Source organism: Rutilus rutilus (genome assembly GCF_951802725.1).
Source record: "Rutilus rutilus genome assembly, chromosome: 7".
NCBI classification, from domain to species: Eukaryota; Metazoa; Chordata; class Actinopteri; order Cypriniformes; family Leuciscidae; genus Rutilus; species Rutilus rutilus.
In genome coordinates this window covers 23993571-24019142 of record NC_140221.1, presented here as the reverse complement: position 1 = coordinate 24019142, position 25572 = coordinate 23993571, and the positions used below count along the sequence as shown (strand labels likewise).

Sequence of the window (25572 nt, the reverse complement as noted above, 5' to 3'; positions counted from 1 at the left end):
GTGGTACCGGTTCAGAGATATTTTAGTCGGGTATCGTATCAAAATCATACATGTATATGAGACAAAAAATTGTACTGACCCCAAACTTTTGAAAAGTATTATATATACTTTAAGTACAGAAGCTGAGATAAGCTTCAGAATAAACACTACCTCAAGGATGTGAATAGCCTTAATTATCTGCTCAAATCAATATACAACCGTATACATTATATATAATTTCAGAAACAACAGCAAGATTGTTGTCTGTACAGATCCAAAATGGATCAGGAATCATAACAAATCATATCAATATCTTATCAAATCATAACCAACAAGTGAGATTCAGGAAGAAAAGGTCTTGTGCCCTGAGAGAAAGAGGCTGTACCACAGCTCTGTTCCCACTGTTTCAGGAGGAGGAGTCTCTTTTCAACTATGCAGATGTCATGATAATGAGCTGCACGCTCAGGCTGGACGTATTGTGACTGTATGTCTCTATCTGTGACACAGATCTGTTTTTCTGTTTTTCTCCCACTAAAACCAAACATGTCTTGGGCAGTGGCGTCAGCCGGTTTCCCAGTCATTCTCTTAAAATGAGGTTTGCAAATACTATTGAATCGCCTAAAAGCAAAAGACAAGGGGTTGGGAGGAGTGTGTGCGCTCTTCACTTTGATGGTCCAACCAGTGACAGCATTTAAGGTTGAGTATGTGTGTTAGGCCCTGTGGATGAGTGTGGGTATATTTGGACGGGGGGGTGGGACTGGCTATTAAATGGAGGATGACAGGGAGTAATTATTCTAATGCGCTACTTTGCAGTGTGGCTGGGTTAAGGTGTCAGCTGCGAGTCATTAGGCCTGACATGCGCTGGATAGCGACGAGACAGCTGTCTCCCTCCCAGGTGGGCTGACCCACACCGCTGCCACCGCGCTAACCGGCCACCATCAGGGTGTCTCTAGAACCGGTTAGTCCAGTCCTGGTAGCAGCCATGTTGTACCCTGGCTAATGAACACAACCTCTTCAATTGTACTGCCCTAACACTCGTTAACTTTCTGTCTCTTCAGAGGGGGAAAACATTAGTAGAAAGAATTTCAATTCCTAGCAGGTCAAAAAGATAAAGAGAAAAGTCAGTAAAATAAAATTATTATTCATTTTTGTTGTTTTGCCAAACGAACCTGGAATAAGTCATCCCATATCCCAGAGCAGAACAAAAACAGTTTTACGCTACATTGAAACCCCACAAAATGTAAGTCAAAGAAAACTAATAAGGGAATTCATCAAGAATGATAGCAGCGTTCATTTGCACACACTGTCTTTTACGGCTGTTTCAGTGAATTATTCAAATCCGGTAGCGGTACAAATACACCCAAAAAACCAATTTGCACAGTGCATTTCCCCAGTTTGCAGACCAAGTAAGGAGTAAGGACTCCACTGCATATCTGGATAGAAGTCTGATTATAACACTCCTCTCTGTCATTGGATCATATGATAAATCACTGCCATCATTGCTAGAAAATGTACACAAACATCTAATTTTCTTCAATTTACATTCTACATTCTACAGTCAGTAATAAGCCTAATTGATATAGATTATGGTTATTTTGACTTAATATAAATACTTAAAATGCAGTGCTATTTCAGTGCATTTAGCAGTTGTTTAATATAATATAATATAATGAGCGTTGCCTGCTCGCCACACCGGTCTCAAATCCCACGGAGGAGTTTAGTAAGGATAAAAGGAGGAGTGACGACATTGAAGGACGAGAGAGGACCAGGCCTGGACTTTATGTTGTGTTTATATGCAGCAGTCTTCCGTAAGGGGCTGCCGTTTTACTTTCATTTTGTTGTTTGTTTATTTTGTCACAAAGTTATGTTTAAAGTTATGTTTAATGTTTTGCTGGAATAATATAATATAATGTAATTTTATTATAATGTAATATGATTTTATTATAATATATTATAATTTGTAAAAATGCTATTTCAAAAAGGCAATAAAATGCTTTTTTTTCAGTTATTGCGGTAAATGAGGTGATAAAAGCTGCCAGCATAATAATTTAAAAACATTTAATCAAAATGCTGTTTAAAATTGTTTTAGACGTAGCATAGCATCTCACACCACAGGGAAGTCAATTTTCCAAAAGTATTTCATGTCAACTATCTTACAGTAAGAAAAGATCAAATCTATCGTGGTCTCATATGAAACAATGTTAACAATGAAAAAATCCATACTCCTTTTTTTTATTAAAAATTGTAAGCAAACAAACTAGGTATTAGACAAAATAAAGATCCAGTCTGTGACAACACACGTAACTCTGTGTACAGTATAAATATATATAAATATGATTTATTTGCATATGTTCTGATTCTGGAGAGTCAATGCCCCCGAGCCAAGCCTTGGATGGCAAAGACAGAATTAGTGCTAATATATGCAACCATAACAAAGAGCAGAACTTTCCATATCCTTATGTTACAGAGGATCATATCAACCCATACCCGATGGCCTTACTTATGAAAAGTCATGAGTCTGTGCATATGTACCTTAGAGCAAAGTTCACAGAAAAGACCTACGACGGCAAAACAGTGTTAAACTAACCAAAATGAGACCGTAACATCCCACAGACAGAGACGAAAACAGAAAATGAAATGTTCACAGAAAACTGTAATGCTTCTGCTCTTCTCCATATTCTTTAAATTTGAACTTATCAATGTAAAGCAACATGTTTATGAAAAAAGGATCTTCGTAGTATATTTTTGCATGATTTTTAACTGTTTTATTTTCAAACCATTTTGTGTTAGAAAAATCCTCAAAAATCTTTTACTTAAATCCTGAATTTCTGTTCTGTTTTCAGTTTTCAGAGTCAGATGCAGGTCTTCTCAGCTGGTGGGTCGTGACCCAAAAAAAGGGTCACAGGCCTGCTCTGACAGAATTGTATCAGGGAAAAACAATGCTAAAAGCAAATAATGAAATGCATACAATCATAACCATAATATAGTGCAAAGTTAGAATATCAAAATATTGGCCTATCAGGAGTGCAGATTCATTGTTGACATTGTTTTTTTGGGGGTTTTTTTACGTCAAATCCTGTAACGCCAATCTATCTCTAGAGGTCCCAACAAGAATAGATTCAACAAAATGCAAATGCTTTATTTTAAGGATATTTTTGCTTACTTTTATACATTACACAAGTCTGCTTCTTTGTTGGGTCACCACTTGTTTTGTCCCAAAAATCTGAATACTGAAGCAAAACCAGTTGAGAACCACTTCATATAAATTCACCAACAAATAATACCTAGATCAAACCTAAAGTCAGACTTCCTGCATGAATCAGAGTTGTTTCACAACGTATTATTAAACATTACAGGAAAATCCCTCAGTCCTTAAATGTCGTAAGACAAATGTGTCAATATGAGACAATGACGTTATTACTCGCACGCATGCCAAAGTGAACATCCATTATACCAAAAATAAAAATAAAAAATGCTTCATGAATGCCCCATGATTCCACTGGGTCCAAAACTAGAAACACACAAGACCTTCTGCTTCTAATCAGGACGACCAGTGGAGGCCAAACACACATATGTTGGGTTTTCATGTTTTATGAGGACTTTTCATAGACATAATGATTTTTATACTGTACAAAATGCACATTCTATCACCTAATCCTAAATCTACCCCTAAACCTACCCATCACAGAAAACCTTCTGCCTTTTTACATTTTCAAAAAACATCACTTAGTATGTTTCATAATCATAAGCTGTTTTCCTCATGGGGACCAAAAAATGTACCCACATTGACAAGGATCTAGGATATTGCAACCCCCCATGTGTAGCCAAACATGTTTTGGCTGATTCATAAGCCTTTTTAACTAGTGAGGATCAATAAAATGTCCTCACTAGCTGGTTGTCATAATATTTCACTATACAAGTAAGGAGATTAGACCCTCACAAGTATAGCCAAATATGTGCGCGCGCACACACACACACACACACACACACACACACACACACACACACACACACACACACACACACACACACACACACACACACACACACACACACACATCATCCTGAATCCCTGCCTTTCATTAGATCTTCACATCAGACCTCTAGAGATCATCACATGTCATCAGAGGCTTGATAGTTCCTCACTTTCCTAACTGTCCTGCTGACCACAGTTTATGTCTTTTTAGTCCTAATGTCGCTACTCAAAATAAAAATAAAAAAGACAGCTTGTGACTGTGAATTCCTTCTTCGTAGTGATTCTAGAGTATAGAATAATATAAATATATCAAATTGTATGCATTGGAACAAAATGAGCAGCATTCTGAGATTTATCCTGTGTAAAGCATTCGTGTTGGACAGATAGATGGGTAAAATATGCAAAACTTCTTGGGGTAGGAAATTTATGCGACTGCCACTTCGGAAGGGTTTGGGCCATCTGATGGGTTAAAACTATTAAGACCACAAGAGCAGTTCTGCATCTGTGCACACAAAAATCAGGATTCAGAACTACTTAAATGCATTTGTTTTGAGACCCACAGATACATATCCAGATTATTGTGATCAAAACAAAGTAAACAAGCCATTTCTCATAGATCTGCTCTCTTTATGTCAAAATCTCTCTGCTGCAACAAACCCAGAGACCTTCGTTTCTACTTGATTTGATGATATATGATGTATGGGACAGAATGACCTATAACTCATTAAGGTTGACATCATCATTAAAGTTACTATGTTAGATTATAAACTATTATGATGATCTATTATGATGATGAATGTCATATGGATTGTGATTCACATTTCTTTAATTTTGATAAACCGTGAGATCGGCGAACAGAAGTTTTGGAGTGACTCTAGAGAACAGAAGCATGACTTTTTGATTTCCTTTATTGAGGACACTAGCTTTCCTCCTCTGAGAGAATGTTTGATTGACAGGACGGAACAAATACATAAATGAATAAACCAATTTTTTCAACAGCTGCACTATAATTGTCACATCTGTGTCCTTTCTTCCAATCAATAATGAACCACAAGTTGTAATTTATTTATGGGCAATTCAGGCTCTAGTGATGAAATGTTAAAGACACTCCAAACACAAAGTGATATAGGGATGCCAAACTTGCCATCTTAAAAAATACATCTGCTCAAAATTACACGCTGCATTGCATCAGACCTGTAAGAAAGTGACTTTCTGCCCAAATTGAGGGACCATGAGTCTTATCTATAATATGATGTGATACAAGATCTAGGGGGAGATCCCGGGGTGCTGTTTCACAGTGTCTAGCCAAACACTGAGTTTCAGTGGTAACAAAAATCAAGCCATAGCGTTGAAGTCCTGCGTTTTAACACTATTAAAGTCATGCTTTTATGAGCACAATTAATTACTGTCTAATAAAGATTAGAACTGCATTTAATATTGCTTGGGCCAACGGTTTAAAATAAAGAGGGCTCCCACATTTGCATATTAGAACTAATTAGCATAATCAAGCCGCTGAAATCCCATGCATGGTATTCAGAGAGCTGAAAATGTGCAGCACAAGCTTAAATGGTCCATTATGTATTATAAGCCTTAAATATACAGTATAAAATATACAGGATTGGTACTGCTGGTATACCTTTAAAATCGAAATATTTAATTTATTTCAATATTAAATTAAATTAATTTAATCTAAATTTGTGTAAACATTTTATAAGTGGATATATTGAATTACACATTTGAATGCCACCGTTCTCAATTACTCTTCTATTATCATACCGTATTTTAATATGACCATAGTTGCAAAATGTGCATATTTAAAAACAAACCACTAAAACAAATGTCCACAAATTGCCTTTCAAACAGTCATGCACTGTATTCATCACTTTAAATATTCAAATTGATCAGACGAGGGAAGGAGTGAATTACAATACATTACCGATTCCCTGTATGATTTCCATAGGTCTGTCACACTTAAGGAGAAAAATCAATGCGACAAAGCAGCCCAGGGAATGTCTGACACTAACAGTAATGCTGCTTAATTAAAGCCAAGATTCCAGCTCTCATTGCAACGAGCCTTTGATTTTAATAGACGATGAAGAAATGGCCCCGCACATTGACGCGAGCACATTTGTAGCCAGTCTGGCCAAGGGAAAAAGAACACACACACACACACACACAGACAAACGCGGCAGGACATCAGCTCGGATAGAATCGGGGTTAAGGGGAAGTACACAGAAGCTTGCGCCTGTGTTAAACAGTCTGCTAAAGGGGGCAGGTACCAGCCCACCCAGCTAATCAGCAGAATGTGCTCCGATACAGGAGGAAAGGGATTTCTGAGCACATGCCTCTGTCACATACATCACTAATATAAAAACCTCTGTAGGCTAAAACGCTTGACCTCAATATGGAAATAAATTACAATGCAAACAAAAAGGATGGATAAAACTGTTAATGGATTGCATTTTGTTTTACTCGGATCAAGCCTTCAATCCAGAAAGAAAGTTTTAAGTCAAATTAAGCCACGCTGATAAGATTATAAAAAAAGGATTGAAAGCATATAGAGAAATCATAACAATGAAAAAAAAAAAGGTTACATTTTTTGTTTTATTTTTTATTTTATTTTTATTTAAACCATTCAAAAAAAATGTTTTAATTTTGCATATATTAAAATTTTCCAGTTCAAACCGTTTTTTATTTTATTTTATTTTTTATATATTTTGAAGTGAATGGAAATTTATTTGCACTGCTGAGGATTGAAAGATTACACTAATGGCAATTTAATAGTGCTTAATGTACTGGAGACAATGGCTAGAGCCTCATCAAAAAAGGAAAACGCTATTTATCTACATTTGTGGACATGTTAGTTCCTCTCCAAACCCATCTAGTGCATACACTACTCCAACCCAAAAGCTCTGTCATGATTTTTGGCACTCCCCACCCCCACTTTCTAGTTCCCAGTGCCACCCTCCAAACCAGCTCATTGGGGTCCCCAATCTAATCCTGTTACCAGGAGGACTGGCTGTTTGAGGAGGCTCATAGATTAACACGGCAGACATTGTCGAATTTACAACCAGCCACGTGGACATCTGCCCTACTTTCTGCATTACACATACCCCCCACCAAAAAAAAATAGAGAGAGACCTGGTTCAAAGAGCAAGGGGCCATTTCATGAAATCGGCAAGCCAGTCATTGTTAAAGCTGTCATTTCTCCTCTGGGGCCGGTGCGCTTTAACTGAACTGTCAGCCTTCTACTTAATGCTTGTTAAGGGTAACAGGCCAGTCTGCTGATAGCACTAATGAGGACCAGAAAAAAGACACAAGCATGTTTAAAGGATGCACACCGATTGTCATAACAAACACAATGGTGTCGTAATGGCTACAAAAATCAGCTACTCAAGGAAAATTATGAAGATGTGAAGATTTACAGCAGATGGTGAAAGACTCATACTTCTATAAATATGATAATGTTTTGTTACACGGTCAGCCCTCCGCTTCCATAAACAAGTGCTTTCCTCTGCTTTATTATTTGTGACGCTTTGATTTAATTCCAATTACACCATTAATTAGAAATCTTGTGCCCTCTGATCTAGGGTATGTTTCAACTTAATAACATTTGCCAGGTTTTATTTGTTCATGGAAACCGGCGCTTGCTTGTATCTGTTCACAGAACAGAGAGTGTTGTTTTTTTTCCTAGAGCCAAAAAAAAAAAAAAAAAAAATCTGTATTTGTCACATAACATCATGTGATAACACAATCAGAGAGAGATTAAATCATTAAATACTATTAAGCACTCTTATCTCCTGTAATTTTTCTTGAGATGTGAGTACACAATTTGTGTTCTTGTTTAATCAGCACATTGATTATACGAAATCTGCATATCAATGGGATTCATGACAAAAGGATTTTTTTGGCGAGAAATTAAGTCATTTAAATGCAACCAAAAACAATAGTGCCTTAAAGCTGAAGTGATTCATGTCTGCACACAGCATCACTAACTGGAATTGCAGTAATAATTGTTAAATCAGATTAAACAGATTCCCCTGCCTCAAACTAACACCACTCGTTGAGTCAGTGTTGTTGTGTTGAGCCTATCGGGATGCTTAAAAAAACATAATAATCACTGGAAAATAAAAATGAGTGCAATCACTGCAAAAATAACAAATAAAAATCAGTATTTTCAGTATCTTAGTCTTGCTATCCAGTAAAAATATAAAAACATCCCCTAAAAAGAGACTTTTTCTGAGATGTAAAATTTGTCATTCTTGTCTTTCTTTTTTAAGCATAAACCTCTCTAAATGTTGTCCGATGTATGCTTAAAACACAAAAACAACCATTTGGAAATGGGGTAATAATTCAAGATATATTCTTTGAAAACATCTTGAAGAATATTTAGATAGTAATTTTTTTTTAAAGATGACAAAAAAATAACAACATGCTTTTCTTGCAATGATATTTTGATAACCAAAGAGCAACAGTGTTTACGCATTTTAGGGAAATCAGCCTAGAAATGGCTTAGTCTCTAGAATAGGAGAAAGTATTTTAACATTGCAAAAAATCTCATAAAGGAACATGAAAGGCAACACATATTGCATATCTAAATGAGGCTGCTTCTACCTAGTGCCAAGCAAACCACATTTTCTGACAGTTGTTGCATCGCTGATTTGTTCAGCGCAGCTCAGTTCTGCTCATTAGGCAGTTGTCCCTCACTACAGCAGCCAGACCCACTTCATACTGGCCTTGCTAGTTCATTAGGACACTGTTCACTCTCTTGGCTCCCGGGGTAAAACACAAACAGTTCGCGGTCTGCCGCTCTGCGCCCTAATCCAGTCATGAGACTGGGCTCTTAAACACTATTGCGGCTAAGCCTGGCCATGTGTGCCTCCGACCTGAGGGACCCGGCCCGCCAGCCTAGAGCCTTAATTTTCCCCCGCTATCTCTCTTGTTCTCACTCTCTCCTTCGTCCTCTACCCCGTCGCTGTTTCTCCATGCCAGCGTTGCCTCCCTCTCTTCCTCTCTCCTGCTTCTATAATGGCATTCTTCAAGAGCTGGCCCCGCCGTGCCGCCCGCTTGCAGTCTCTTAATTAAAATGCTCCCACCGCTCTGTTTATGTGACCGATGACTGTTAAATTAAGATGCTGTCACACTGGGCCGCAACAGTACATTTTTATTTATTTATTTTTGCCGGGGAAAGTTCCGCCACGAGCACCATGCCTCGGGACTGCGAGCTGACATGTTTTCTTTGTCTGAGGTCGGAATTTACACCATTTAAAAATACACTCCACCTCATTACAGCACTGCCCTAAGGAGGCAAGCAGTCGGCATGGGCTAATAAGGTATGTGTTATACAGAGGATGATTTTAATAGGGTTTAATGTATGCAGAGGCAACGCTAAAGTGACATTATACGTCTTGAACAATGCTTTCTGGGGGTGTGGGGGCTGCAATCTGCAAATCTTGTGTGTGCACCATGTCTGTATTACACATTGAGCTTGCCTTGGCTTCAAAACATTTGACAATATCGGCTCAGCCTGAGTAAGAGAGTGTGGGAGTTGAAACCAGAGAGAAAATGAGGATTGATTTCCTCAAAAAATAAAAAATCCTGCGGAACGACGTCTTGAAAATGAATATTGTAAAATCACCCCATCTATAATCACCATCAGTTATCATCATTACTCCCATACCACCCCCAAAAAATGCAATAAAAAAGAAATTCTGTCATCATTTACTCTCTCATGGCGTTCTTTTGAGAAACACAATTTTAACTGTTTTTGTCCATATAATGTAAGTCAATGAAGTACAAATCAACACTGTATCCCATCTGACTTTCACTGTAAGGAGAGATCTTCTTATGTGTTCCACAAAACAAAGTCATAGAGGTTTGAAATGACATAAGCAAATGATCATAGAACTGTCACTTTTGGGTGAACTATCATTTAATTTTAAAACAACCCCAAACAAAATGGTGCCCTATTTTGGAAGATAAAAAGTTCAATCATAGTGTGCACGTAAACAGCATGGACATGTGAAGTCTATTTACTTCAGGGCTAATTTTGTAGGATGATACACTTAAGTTCACTTCATATTTACCCATACAGTTCAAAAGTGTGGAGTCAATAAGTTTTTTTTAAAGAAATGAATACTTCAACAAGGATGCAATTAATTGACCAAAGTGGCATTTATAATGATAAAAATAAGATTGTATTTCAAATAAATACGGTTCTTTTTAACTTTCTATTCGACAAATAATCCTGGGGGAAAAAATTATAAATGACCGCTGAAAATTTAGTTTTGCCATCACATTAATACATTACATAGGAATGTATTTTTATTGTATTTTTGATCAAACAAAAAATGCAGCCTTGGTGGACATAAGAGACTGCTTTCAAACAAATAAAAAAATCTTACTGTCCCCAAACGTTTGAATGGTAGAGTAAATGATGACAATATTGTAATTTTTGAGTGAACAATCCTTTTAAGACCCACAGCAGCAGGAGAAACAAAAGCCTTTTCTGCGGGTCCCATCTCGAATTTGCCTTTGTGTGGCAGCTCTCTGGGGTTAATGTATGTTAATGTATCATTTATAAAGGTGCTTATTAGTGTGTTTTGCAGACTGCTGCTTTGTAAAACAATACCGAGCCCTGCCGAGACTGTTAGTTAGAGGTGGGAGCGAGAAAGAGAGAGAAACACAGGGGCGGGCGAGCGGGCGTGCGTTCAAAAGAGCCCCCGCCAGTAATAGGCCAGCCCTTGACGCGCTGCCACCTTCTCTACCTGCTGTCCCCTGCCGCTCTTTCCGGAAACTTGACGGCAGATGTTGCAGCGCTAAGCTGGCTCTGAAGTGCCTCTCTGGCTCCCCGGTCTCCCTAACAACACAGTCAAACCACATTAGATCTCTTTATTTGTGCCCCAGGCAAGTTCGGCAGTGCAGCTGTGTCCACCCTCCGCTCTACCTTTGGTGTTGGAGCCCCTCAGGCGGTAAATGGGAGAGCAGAAAGTGTTCAGGCTGTCTTGAAAAAACTACATCTGCTGACAATCCAGCAGTCTGTCTGTGGGCGGAGTGGGGGGAGGGGCCGGGAGGGATCTCCGAGCTGAACAGATGTCTGCGACAACCTGCTTCCTTACACCTGTATGAGTCCTCGTAACCCCACGGATCCAACGCTGAAAAATTCATGACCCCCGAGGGTTCCTGTCGGGCATCAAAGCCCCCCTTCTCTCTAGCTGAGAGTACGCGGCCCACCTTGGCTCTGACGAGGGACTCCTCGGGCTTTGATAGCTCATGCCTGCACCCAGTGCACTTGATCAAGGGCTTGAAAGTCTGCACGATCGAGCTGTGGCCTCACTGAAGTGTGCCAGGGTCCCGCTCGGAGGCTCCAGACCCTCATCTCAGATGTATTGAGTTACAAAGGTTTTAACAGTTCTTTTGAAGAAAGTAAAACAGAACAAGTGGCTCAAGCGTGACTGGGATATTTCAGCTAATGGGAGCACTAGCACCGTGGATGCGGTGAGGACTTTTTCAAGATGAAACAAACCCAAACAAATGCTTCAAACTGTGCACTACTTTGGATTTATTTATTTTTTAATTGTAGTGCACACGTAGTCAGCACAGACTTGTGAAGCCTGTTTACTTCAGTGCTAATTTTCTCTCGTCTCACAAGAGGATGATACACTTGAAGTTCACTTCATATTTAATATACACTACCGGAGTCAATTTATACTTTTATTCACCAAGTTATTTGTAATTGTAATAAAACTTCACAAAAGTACTATTTTACTATATTTTTGATCAAATAAATGCAGCCTTGGTAAGCATAAGAAACTTTTCTATGGTGGAGTAATCTATACAACAATGAAAACAAAACAGCACATTCTGTTCTTAAATTGAATGCCTCTGAATGTTGTTTTTGCACATTCATAGGACTTTTTGTGCACATTTAATATTGCACTACAAAAGTTACAAAAGAGGAAGTGTCTGCAGCACAAGTTCATGACAGTCACATCCTGTTGGAGTCTTTGCAGCTGAGGTTTGTGAAACTTGCATGCATTTAATAGACACAGAAACTCACACACTCATAAATATCCCCTGAACTGTTACACCACACACTGACACCCATGCTTTATGTACAACAACTGATTGGCTCTACTTTGGAAGTATGCAATTTTTCCATTTTGTATTGGGGTAAACCATCTGTGGCTTACCTTATCTGCGGTCGTTGGGCGCATGAGTGAAACTCGGTCATACTGCCGCCGCAGAAGAGCCCAAAGTGCCTCAAGGCGGCCCTATGATGAAACAAGAAATACCAATATGTGGCCAGGTTGGTTTCTCTTTCCACTCATCTCAAACAAAGGCTTCAAAAATTAACTTTCAGGAGGACTTAGACAAACTCAAAATAAGGAAAGGGAGGAGACAGAAAGATGGTTATGGCCTCAACTGCAACAGGAAGTGACTCACCCTGATTGGAGTATACCACTTGGATTCAGGTTGATGGTATGTGGGTGGGTATGTGGGTGCAGTTGGCTTTTTGATCATGGGTTCATCGGTCTCCTCTTCTATTGATATCACTGCATTCTTGGCTTTCTCTAGCCGTGCACCCTCCTCTGTGGACCCTTTCTCTCCCCAACGGACCTACACAGATAAAAAAAAAAAAAAAAAAAAAAAAAAAAAGGTATTATATTATAAAAAGGTGTTATATTATATTGTATAACTACAAAGTATACATAAAATATACTGTATATATACAATAAAGTACTTTTTCTTAGTTTGCGGCCTGTCCCTCACTGAAAAGGGCTTAATTAAAAGTGCACTTCTCAAGCTGTAGATTAAGTCACATCAATATAGAACAGCTTTTCAATAGAATCCCTGGACATTCCAATCTGCAACAACTCTCAATTAATAAAACATTCTTTGCATCCCATGTTTCCCTCTTCACACGTCAGCATGTGTTTTAAGTAAATAGGAAGTAGGCATACTTAGGTAAACCTCCTCCCCAGGTCCAGAGATAGTTCAGAAATGGAGATAGGTTGTCTGGATGAATGAAAGCTTTCGAAACATTAAAAGATAGTTGTGGCTCAGTAAGCCCTGAGCCCTCTCATTCCCTTGCACACTCATGGGAAAGGTTAGAAGAAACGGTTTCCAAAGCTTTCAGAAAGAACTTCAGTGATGTCTTCTTTACATGGGAGACTGGAGGAGGGGTGGCTGAGCATGAAACAAATATCCCTTTTAAAACCAGCTTTGAGATGGATACAGTGCCAAGTAGCACATTTCAGCTGAACAAAGGTTGAATGACAGAATGGAAGTAAGCAAGAGGAATTAATCTCGTCACAGCAGTTCTCAATCCTTTAGCGTCAACATGACTTAAGACAGCGGGACATCACTGAGGCCGAACTGGCAGGGCCCTGTCACGTCAAAACCATCAGTCAGGGGCTGTTCTACATTCTATCAGAAACTTTGAGGTGTGCTGAGCTTGACATCACAGACACAATGGCTTTCATACAGGACAGAAGAACAAGTGCTCTTGTGTGGATCAAAAGACAACAATATGCTTTCTTAGTTAGTTAAATTTTTGTTTCTACAACAATATATCCAAGTAATGCAAAGACTGGAACAGAGCAGGTGTCTAGGGATGTACCGATATTTATTTTCATGTTATATCCGATAACCCATAAATGGCTTATATTAAAATGACAGAAATCTCTAATGTCAGCTGATAACTGATATGGTTTCAATATATTGTGCATGTGACCCCAATCAAAGCACTTTAAAATTACTCCGCTCAAAGTCCACTCCAGATTTTCGATTTCCTGCTCAACTCTCAGTCCACGGTCACTGGTAAGAGAAAGCCAAAGAAAACAAGAATGGTCCAAGTTTCCTAAAACCCACTTGCTTGAAGAGTCAAGAAACACTCTGAGAGAGAGAAAGTGGTGGTGGTAGACAGCTGGAAAATGCTCAAAACCTTTTCTGTCATCAGGGGGCTGCACATCATTATAGGCGTCATTAAAATGTAACGTTCACCTCCATGCGTTTGATTCCACCAGCTCCTCTTCCTCCATAGTAAGATGCATCCACAGTTGGCCACTTCTTCTTGGGTAGTGGGTCTGGCTCTGGTTTCTGAAAAAATAAATATGGACAGAAAATCAAATTGAGACTTAAATCCTCAAAGAAATATGTGCATTGCAAATACAAGAGCAGATACGTAATTGCAATCTTTATGTACACTTCCTTTCAAAAGTTTGGGGTCGGTAAGATTTTTTATGTTATTAAAAGAAGTCACTTTTGCTCACCAAGGCTGCAATAGAGTGGTGCAGTTATGACATTACTTTGTAGTCCAAAACGTGGAAGCGAGTTAGCATTTTAGCACTTCCGGTTCCATTGTCCCGGAGTCAATGGGTTTTTGAATGGGGTTTTGGTTAAATGGCTGAAATAAGGTCTGTGGTGAACAAAAGCTCAATACACTTTCACGTTTTATTCTACAACATAATATACATCAGTATTACCCAATTTGTGATTTTTTTTAAGCTGTTTGCTAAATGGGACTACAGAGGCTGTCGAGGAGATTAAACGTCATCACGCCGAACAGGCTCAGTCCGCTTTTACAGCCTTGTTATGTTTATAATTGTGATCTTATAAACTATCTAACTCAAATGTTCTGGAAAAAAATTCTAGATAAAAAGAGTTGTTGGAAGGTTAGTGATGGTGATGTTGAATTTGTGGGACCGTGGTGTAGTTCGTTTGTAGCCTACCTTTAGCTTTTTACTTCAGGCGACTACATTTAGGCTTTAAAATTCATACAAGTTGTGTTCATCTGTGATAATTATCTTGATGGACAAAACGCGCAAGTATCATAAACTTTTGTTGATCACAGAGCTTGTTTTAAGCGATAATCCAAAAGTCTACGGGAAAATCCTATTGGGTTTTTGTCAAGGGAAACAATGTGATTCTAACTGCCGGTTAGCCTACTAAGTGACGTCAATGAGTGAATTTTCAGGATCATTACTCCAGTCTTCAGTGTCACATGATCTTCCAGAAATCATTCTAATATGCTGATTTTTTCAGGATTCCTTGATGAATTAAAAAAGTACTGACCCAAAACTTTTGAACTTTCATGTATATTTAAAATATTTTAAAAAATAATACCTTCAAATGAACAGTAAATAAACATTGTATGTATTCTATAAAATAATTATATGCATTTTATATCAAAAGTATATACACATTCAAAAAACACTGATTACATTTTTTTATTAAAAAATATTTATATTTTATACAAAAAAGAATCTTACAGGTGGAGGTGGAGATCGACGAGTTATTTTAGGGGGTGGGTCTTTAATAACCTGAGAAGAGAGAGGAAAAAATTAATTAAGCAATTAAGTTAATTAAGCAAAGTTAGTTATCGCTGTCCAAGGATGTGATTCACAATTGAACAACTGAAGCCTGAGACCACCACAATTGATTACAGGGTCTGCTTGTAAACTAACGCTGTAGGCCCCTGGTGCAAAATAAAGAAGGCCCAAAAATCAACTTGTTGACAGGGGAGTCTTTGGGGTGAGCATGGTGGTCCGTTTATCTCTTAATTAATTGGATGAGGTTCAATCCCCTGCATTCCCCCAATCATAAAGTCCTGAGGAATTAATTAGCTGCAATGAAATGCAGAAGGGAAACTTGGGCTTCACTCCAGGTCAATCCCCAGTGCAAAGGAGAGGAGCATTAACAGGATGAAATGTCTTCCTGTAGCACTTTCTGTGACAGCTTATCTGTCATGAGAAACACTATGCTGGATTCAGCAGGTGACTTCTCTCACAGACAAGATGTCTTCCTCACTGGGAATGTCTTTGGCATCCTCTGACTCTGGTGTTGTCAGAGTAGTGACTGCTCAGCAAACTGCTTATCAACTGACCTGACACATCTAACCACTCTTGGATGTGATGGGTAAATGTGTTAATAGACAAAAGTGAGTTTGGGTCATGTTAAAAAGGCGTCATGTTAAAATACTGCAATGTAATGGCTACATATGCAATTTGAAAACTTGAGCCTCTGTAACAGAATAGACTCCAACAATCTAGATAAAACGCCTTGGATGTGACCATGTTCCACTTGTCAACCATGTAACACCTTCCATTGCAGCTGCTTTCCAAAATGGAAGCAAGCCTTGTCTCATTAAACATGAAAGATACATACAGTGCCATTGCAGGTTAAGCATTTACTAAATTAGTTTTCAGGAAAAAATGCCTTTTTATCATCACATATCATGGGCAGAACAGCTGTTTCATTCACATTAAAGTGCACTGATACCATTTCGCCATTGTTATCATTATAATGATGGAAAATGATCAATTAGAGTTAATTAATTGCTCTTTGACTCATAACTGACTGTTGGAAAATCCAGTCCTATCCGTCCGTGGGGCCCCAGTTTGTTATGATTAACATAACTTTGGACAGAACCTTGTGCTAAAGGATTAGCTTCTTTTTTTTTTTTACAGAGTAATTAAAGAGCAGATTTATATTTGCCAGCCATATTGTGGGATAAATAAGGCATTACACAAATGACATGCTGGGCTGTTAGGTTCTCAAACTACCTGACGGACAGATGTGAAGCCGGGACAACCCTTTAAATGTGGTTCAGGCGATGAAGAGCTGATAATTAAATCCAAAATGTCAGTGTACTTAGCCATCTGACACTCGCACGAGGGGCTAAGAACTAGTGGCACAGCTGTGGAATCAACCAATCACAGTCCAGCGGTGCAACATCCCCATATGGCTTTTGGGATAATTGTCCAATTGGAGTTTATAATCTGTCCATTTCACCCCTCTGAACACACTGTTGTGTCAAGCTGTTTTCCAGGCTTAACATGATCATGGACAAGTAGCAGGTAGCATATTTGCAAATTAAAATGGTGCATTTTCATTAACATAAAATTAACCTGTTTGCAGTAAAACAACAAATTAATGACCTAAGAATGAATTATCAAAACATAATTAAACAGATGCCTTTATCCAACAGTAATGATTTTTTTATATTATATATGATGTACTGTACATACTGTATCTATATATATATATATATATATATTACGGCACTTAAATTATAAATTATATATATATAAAGAGTTGTGTGATATACAGGCGCAAAAACACATAATTTCATACTTGACCCTCGACTTTCTTATGGCCAAAATGAATTCCAAACGTCCGCATTTAATATGACTCATATTTGGTATATTTTAATTTGACTCATATTTGGTATATTTGCGGAGGACATGCTGGTGTGGCTGTGGATACTAATGTGTGTGTTTCGGGGTGGGGGTGGGGGGGGGGGGGGTGGGGGGGGTGAGGTGCTTCTGTATTTCTCTGATTGCTGAAAACTGGCAAGGATGAGTTTAAATATTAACAAAGCACACATGGCCCTTCTCTTGTGCCGGGGTCCCTGATGGAGAGGAACAGCAGCTCCTCCACCAAGACAAACAGGGCCGAGTCCAGACATGCTGCGGGGGGTTTACATTTTAATGCCTTTGTTGGTTTTCCAAAATATGCTTCCATCTCATCCTGGAATGGCTCCCACCAGGTTCTCAAAGAGAGGTGGCGCATATCATTTGGTTGTGCAGAGTGATGCTGACTGCCATAGTGATACTCGCCAGCTTCACAAATTCTAGATCTTATCTCTAGAGCTTCTAGTGCATCTATATATACAGTTCAAGTGCATGAGAGCCTAAGAAGTGTTGCTGCTTTTTAATTATTAGTATAGGAGAGCGAACTTTACATTTTTAGTCTGCAGCCAAACTTTTTTTTCAAATTTTTTTTCCCCACTAAGTAGGAAAATAACTTCTGTTTTGGGGGTTTTTTTGCACATTTTAAATACTATATTTGTATAGTCAGGATGCGGTATGGTCTGTTTCTATGCACTGTGCTTCCTTAGAAGGCTGTCTTTAAAAAATACTGCTCAGACAAGGATATTACAGCAATAGAGCTCCTACTACTGATTTCTTATTTTACTGTAACCAGATTATGTAAACCAAAAGATAAATTACAGTGAAAATGTTATATAGGAAATTATAAATATGGAAGATAAACATGTTAATCTCAATTTCAGTATCCACCCAATCAATCCAGATTCTATGTGAGAAAAGGGACAAAATCTTGAGATTTGGCACTTACGACAGTGCAGCAGAGAGGCCAGAACCACCACATCAGAGCCAAAGCCAACAGGAGAAAGAGCACCAAGAACACAATGGCCACCACTGTGCCGTCCGACTAATGAGAGAGAGGGAATATTTACAATTACTGCATGTAAAATAAATTATATTCCAAAGACTTTACTTATACTCCAAATATTTTAGTTCTAAATTATTTTATAGGATGAAGAGACATTTATGGATGTTTTCTTTCCGATCTCATGTTTGACTTACACATAAGGCGGCAGTTATGGCGTAAGGCGTGGCGAGGTACGATGTGCCACCGTTCAAACTGATCAGGACATCCATTTGTCTGTAGGAAGAGAACATAAACACAATGGGATGGTGTGTTTAGGGTCATATTGAGTCACACTGGCTTTGAATAAATGGTGAAAATAAAACAACAGTAAATTCAGCTATATATGAAGAGATCTGTCCATAAATACGGCAGCGTGATGATAGTTACAGCAGAAATGAGGAAGCTAAAATAGGGAAGAGTCTAGTTAGGGATTATTTGGAGTACAAGTGTCAAAATAGGCAGTGTTGGATCATTTTTATGCAAAAAAGGGAAGAAAACTAAAAATCTATACCGAAACTAAACAAAAATACTTATTTTCAAAAAAACAGAAATTAAATTAAATTCATGCAAAATTAAAACTAACAGAAGTTAAACTGAATAAAAAAAAAAAAAACACTAAAAAAAACACACAAACTAGTGATGCTCACTGGTGTCATGAGAATTATTTGAAGTTTAATTCCTACAGAATTTGTTGGAAATTCTCTCTTATTTACTGTGGAGGGAGTTGAAGGTGGCTCGCAATTAAAGCACTAATGATGAACGGCATTGTAATTTCCATATGTCTATTATGCAGGAGACAATTACCATGGGGCTAATGAGAATCCTCAAGCAGGAAATCGACTGACTGAACGCCTGAGATCCCTCCCAAAATGAGAGAATATGTAAAAAAGACAGGCTACTGTCTGCAGAGCCGATGATGATGCAGTAGAGACACAGGAGAGAAAGAGTTACCAACAGCAAACAACGAAGATTCCACTAACGTTTGGGTCTTGCGCAAAGCATTCCCACCAATGAGACCAGCAAGGTTCCTTCACAAACACCACCAACTGCAGAACTAACTTTCTAAAAGGTGTTTCCTGTTACAGCGCAAACCACAATCTCTTACTGCACTGTAATGTAGCTTTTTTGGTCTCTTGAGGACTTTTAGATTATATTAGCTTGAACTGTCATTACCTTTAGAAATACCTAGTCTTGAGGCAGGAGGAAGCTTGTAAAGGGTTTTTTGCATGTTAACTAGGTCCGTGTGCTGAATGGATGAAAAGAGAGGCTAATTCAGCTGACATACTCAATACATGCAAATGGCAGGCAGGTTGTTAATCAAGCTGGATATTATGTATGTTTGGTGAAGGATGAAAAGTGATCTAAGACTAAATTATTTTATTTCCTTGCACTTGACTGGATGGTCTAAAATTCCTCAGATCACTTTTGTGCAGTTTGTAGTGGACACAAAGCATTTCTGGAGGAATATTTATGTGATGCTTTGTGAGACTTGACAACATTCAATCGGTATTCTTGGACATTGCAATTGGCAACAAACATCACAAACAATGAAGGCTGATTTATTTAACTTCAGAGGTACTCTGAAACCACAATGCGTGACAGAACATCGCATATCAAAGGAGGAAACTTGGTGGTACACTCTAAAAAGTATTCCCAAAAGCCTCCAGATTACGTTTATACTGAAAACAGGTGAATCCTGCGCTAAACATACAAAGCTGTTCCTGAAACTGATTGCCTCATTGAACGGTTTTCTTTTGTCTAGAAATGCCGAGAAGAAGAAAGTGTGACAGAAGTTAAGCAGAATAACTAAAGCACATGGACACAAGTACTCTTGCCATCACAGAAGGCCCCTCATGACACCACAAGAGACTGAGAGTGGTGTGCGAGTTCGATTCCTTGTCACAAAGCACATGTTGATGGAAAGTGAACGTGACGTAGCTAGCTGAATGGGATGACACGGGTGTCACTAAGAGCTTTCTAACTTCCCTTTCAAATAAAAGCGAACAACCTGCATTATTGAAGGCCTAACACATGCATCAGCACCGACGACACGCATGTCTGACATAACTTTCCGAAGTTAAATCTGTTAGATTCACATAGTTTTAAATCGGTCTGTGTGCGATATACTGTACTACAATTTCTACTACTATTTTTCATTTCATTTTCTAATTGTTTTTGTGTCAGATTAAAACTGCTCTGATTAGAAAAATAAATTATATTAACTGATATCAGTTACATCAGTTACCTTAAATAGCTTCAATTTGGTAAGCCATTTGTTAGTAGCTTGTAGCATGCACTACCAATCAAAACTTTGGGGTCAGTAAGACTTTTTAAAAAATAAATTAATACTTTTATTTAGAAATAATGCATTAAGTTGATCAAAAATGACAGTAAATACATTTATAATGTTACGAATATTTTCCATTTCAAACTAAAGCTGCTCTTTTGAACTTTATATTCATCACATAATACTGAAACAAAAGTATCACAGTTTCGACAAAAAAAATATTAAGCAGCACAAATGATTTGAACTTTTATAATAGAAAGAAATGTTACTTGGGCACTAAATCAGCATTTCTGAATTTCTGAAGGATCATTTGACACTGAAGACTGGAGTAATGGCTGCTGAAAATTCAGCTTTTAATTTTAAATTATATACAAACTTTTATTACCGTTTTACTGTATTTTTGATCAAATAAATGCAGCCTTGAAGAGCATAAGAGACTTCTTTGAAAAACATTTCAAAATCTTACCGACCCCAAACTTTGAATGGTAGTAGAACTACTTTTCCAAAAGAATGGACTGAATCTAGATTAGCTAATTCGCTATTTTTGATTGGTTTGTAGCTTGGCAAGTAGCTTCCAAGCACTAGTGAAAAATCCAATGTGACATATCCAGATATGAAAACATCACACTTTGATTCAAAAATAAATAAACCAATTCAGTACAACATTGCCTTTCATTTTGGAAAGAGTAACCATCTTTTAATCATCTAGCAGAGTGAGAGTAGGAGCTCCTGTGGAGGCAGCGCTGCCATGTTAACTGGCTGCATCTCCCACCCCCTACACAGATGGAACTAAAATGGCAGCCTGACAGATCAGATTGATTATTGATGAGGCACGTTCCACCACTCGCGCTGCAGGCAGGTGTCAGGTCTGTCCCTCAGTTATTTTTCTCACTCCGCTGTTGTTGTGAAAACGCAGGTGAGGACATGCTGCTGCCAGACAAAAGTTCCTCACCCCCTCCAGCCAATGACTCGAAGGGACGGGGCCGGCCAGCGCTAATGGGCAGGCTGACAGATGCCCTTGATCCTGGTTTGACGAACCAACAGCTGTCGCTGCAGATGAGACCCTGATATCTGGCGATACGTCACTGAATCACAAAGACCCTTTGAATCCCAAAATGCCTCAGAAAAGACACTTTCTGATATTCCCTAGTGGTCTGTTCCAGGAAGGATTGTTCAGGACAACTCATATACAGTATGTCTGCAAATATGATATAAATGGCATTAACAACTGTTTTTCTAGGTGGCATTCCTCGAAATGCTAGAAATTGGCAGTTTTCTCAATGCAAACTGGACAGATAGGTAGAAAGAGAGTGGAAGAAAACGACAGAGAGAGAAATTTCTAGCACTCAGACATGATGCAGGTGTTATGTGGTTGCCTATTGTCAATGCATCGTGAATTATTTAAATGGGAGCATGGAAAAGGGAATCAGTGCATCTGTCGCACATCCTTTTAAAGCCCTCCACCAGATGTGTTTACTAGCCGTTCATAGCAGCAAACTACTTAATGGGTCACAATTGCCAGCCAAGAGTTAATTAAGCAAGCCTTTTGAACGGCGACCACGTATAGGGGATCAAACGTCCCGGGTAAGTCGGACCATAATTTCACACAAGCTGCTCACAGTTAATCCCAGATCTACACAGGGTGCTGCGTCTCAGTCAATTCAATAACATAATGCTGTAACATGACATTTTAGGCTGGCATATCACATGATAATTTAATGGGTCATAATGTTGCAGCTCAAAGTATGCACGATAGGCTGTAACAGTCTGTTCAAGTGGGGTTGAAATTATGCAAGATGCATTTAATTGATTTCAATGCATGCTTTCTGTACATTTGGAGATCTTAATGACACTTGCTGCTTTATGAAACATAAATACTCACTGTTCCACTGAATACAGCACTGGAGCAGGACACAGGACATAGTTATCCTTCACCTTGCTTGGCTTTTCCTCTGCAAAATGAATAGAAAGTTGATTTTGTTATGATCCGTTGCCAAACTAGGTTTTTTTCATCCCACTTGAAAATGATTCCTTTGCCGCATCACTGCTGGAGGCACCCAGAATTCAACGTTTATGTATTTCCTGTCTGGTTACAATAGCAGTGAGCAAACATGTGGATCCCATATGGGGATCTGTCATCTAATGGTTTTGCACTCTTAAAGGAAACACCATTCCGTGTCTGATAGGGACAGCACTAAAGAGCTATAGTGAACATATACATATGCTATAGTGAACTTATAGCATATGACTGCTCATGAAAAACCATATATATGACTGTTATACACATTTAAAGGAACAATTCACACACACAAAAATGAAGATAATTTACTCACCCTTGTGTCGTTCCAAACCTGTATGACTTTCTTTATTCTGTGAAACACAAATTAAGATGTATTGAAAAATGTCTTGATACAATGAAAGTCAGTGGTGTCAAATATAGTTTTGGACCCCGTTGGCTTTCACTGTATGGACAACAAATAAAGCAAAGAAACATTTTTCAAAACATCTTCATTTGTGTTTCATAGAATAAAGAAAGTCATACAGGTTTGGAACGACGTTAAATGAGTAAATGACAGAATTTTTCAATTTTGGGGAACATTTTTCAATCCCTTTGAGAAAATTTAGCACAAAAATATTGTTGCTTTAGATGAGAGTTTCTCAACATTTTTGATATATAATATAAAAATTATAATATTTTAACTGAAACAGGGAGTGTCAATGATTTTGTCTTTCCATCATAAACAGAGCATTTTAGTTAAGTTAGATTGTTTGAATGTATTAATAATAGCAATTATATTAATATTAATTTAAATAATTTTATGTCATCCTGCAGCTCTTTTGGAAGTTTGCTAAGGTCCCCAGTGGACCCCTGGTTAAGAACCACTGCTTTAAATATTTGTTGGTCTAGTTGAGTATCATATTCTGTCTTTAGTAACCTAAAGTGACAGTTAAGCCACAAAACGTCTTGCAACTTAGGTGCATTGCATCCTAGGTGTGACCAGTTCCAGTATGATACAACTGACTCTCACAGACACAACATCTCTCTTTTATCATATGGCTTTATCTATGCAATATCATATCAAGCTTGAGGGTAAGACTAAGGGCAATATATGTGGCATAATCATACTTACTGTAAGTAACCCCATCCACTATGAATTTGCAGACAACTCCTTCTGGTTGTCTCCCCAGTGTGAACCCGTTCCCTCTTAAAACAATGTCAAAGGACTCTGTGGTATGTAAACCAGATGAGGACATAATGAGAAGCACTCCTGGGCGTTCACCCAAATCAACGACCACGTACACACACACACACACACACACACAAAGGCAATTTCATCCACCCTGATAGCTGTAAAAGCCCTTGAAATGCTTACGGTTCACGCAGACGCTGGATGGCTCCACTGTTAGGATCTCTGTGCATGATTGCTTGAGGATCTGAACGATAAAAAAATATTTATTCAAATCAGTACTTGTCACTGCTGAATCACTATATCAGCTATCACAGTGTCCGGGTCTTTAGCATTCACGCCGGTGATGTTTGCTATGCCAAATCAAGCTCAATGAGACGAGCATCACATACAGTGCGGTGTGGGATAGACCCGTGTCAGCCGTTATGGGGAAATTATGCGGTGCCATTTTCCCTCTTCAGCTCTATTAGAGATTGCAGGCTGACATTATCATATAAACAGGCCTGTGAGAGGCCACCATCGCCTCTCCCATCATCCACATAAATCAACAGAGGACAAACTATGCAAATCTCTGTACACAATGGGCAAAAAGACAACATTAACAGAAAGATATGGTCCTCCGAATCACCTGCAGCGGAGATGAGGCTTCAGACTGAAGTGGAGGACACGTATAAAACAGGCTGATTGAATATGACACCTGATAAACTCTGCTATCATTAAAGGGGAGAAGGAACACTGAATAAACGTCAAGGCTGAAAAATACTCAGGATGGTCTTTATGGCTCTTTAATGAGTTATGAGACGGCACGATAAAAGGGAGGTTCATCGCAAGACGTTTCAACTTATTTTCTCTGACAGGTATCTATACACAGGAATAGACTTAAAGCATCTATCTATCTATCTCTATATCTATCCATCCATCATCCATCCATCTATCCATCCATCCATCCATATAGAGATTTAAAGCATTAGAGCATCTATCTATCAATCTATCAATCTATCCATCCATCCATCTATATAGACTTAAAGCATCAGAGTATTCATCCATCCATCCATCTACCCATCCATCCATCTATCTAGTAGATAGACAAATCTATCTATCTATCTATATGCCTTTCTATCTATCTATCTATAGACAAATAGATTTAAAGCATTAGAACATCCATCCATCCATCTATATAGACAAATAGATTTAAAGCATTGGAGCACCAATCCATCCATCCATCCATCCATATAGAGATTTAAAGCATTAGAGCATCTATCTATCAATCTATCAATCCATCCATCCATCCATCCATCCATCCATATAGAGATTTAAAGCATTAGAGCATCTATCAATCTATCAATCTATCAATCTATCCATCCATCCATCACATTCTTGCAGTGCCACAAATTCTCAAATGGATTGACCTTTTTTCACTTGGACTTGTGTTTGTATCACCATCCTGCTGAAAGAGTTTTTTTTTTTTCCAAGCTTCAGTATTCTCCAGTGTTTTGCTTTGACATTCTTCTCTAACGGCTCCACAGCATGATACTGCCATGACTTCACTGTATGATGTTATAGGAGCCGAGGTGTCAGCGGTGTGAGAATTAGCACTACAAATTTGGCTGAAAATATTCTTGACCTCATCTGACCGCAAAATCTTTCCCTTTCACATCACCATTGGGTCAACATTATGTATTTTACTGAGAAAAAAAAACATGCTTAGTTCTTTCTGTCTGTTTGAGCAATAGTACATTTATTTAAAAAAAAAAAAAAAAAATTCTTACTGACCCCAAACGTTTGAACAGTAGAGTAGATATGCACCAGTCAACCATATCATGCAAATAATATGATATGGCCACAAAATATAAAAAAAAAATGCCATCAATCAAAACATTCTTGGAATATTAAAATAGGCCTGA

At 38.4% G+C, this 25572-nt stretch overlaps 1 protein-coding gene across 1 annotated transcript in view; it reads right to left on the bottom strand.

Moving 5' to 3' along the window:
• Positions 1-25572, bottom strand: part of antxr2a (ANTXR cell adhesion molecule 2a) — a 50014-nt gene that overhangs the window by 16617 nt on the left and 7825 nt on the right. The window contains exons 8-16 of the mRNA XM_084414328.1: positions 23855-23915; positions 23612-23707; positions 22363-22432; positions 18349-18427; positions 18098-18193; positions 15229-15279; positions 13961-14056; positions 12401-12574; positions 12148-12228 (exon numbers count right to left, since the gene is read on the bottom strand). Coding sequence (XP_084270454.1) covers positions 12148-12228; positions 12401-12574; positions 13961-14056; positions 15229-15279; positions 18098-18193; positions 18349-18427; positions 22363-22432; positions 23612-23707; positions 23855-23915 — 804 coding nt within the window. The remainder of the gene's footprint in view (positions 1-12147; positions 12229-12400; positions 12575-13960; positions 14057-15228; positions 15280-18097; positions 18194-18348; positions 18428-22362; positions 22433-23611; positions 23708-23854; positions 23916-25572) is intronic.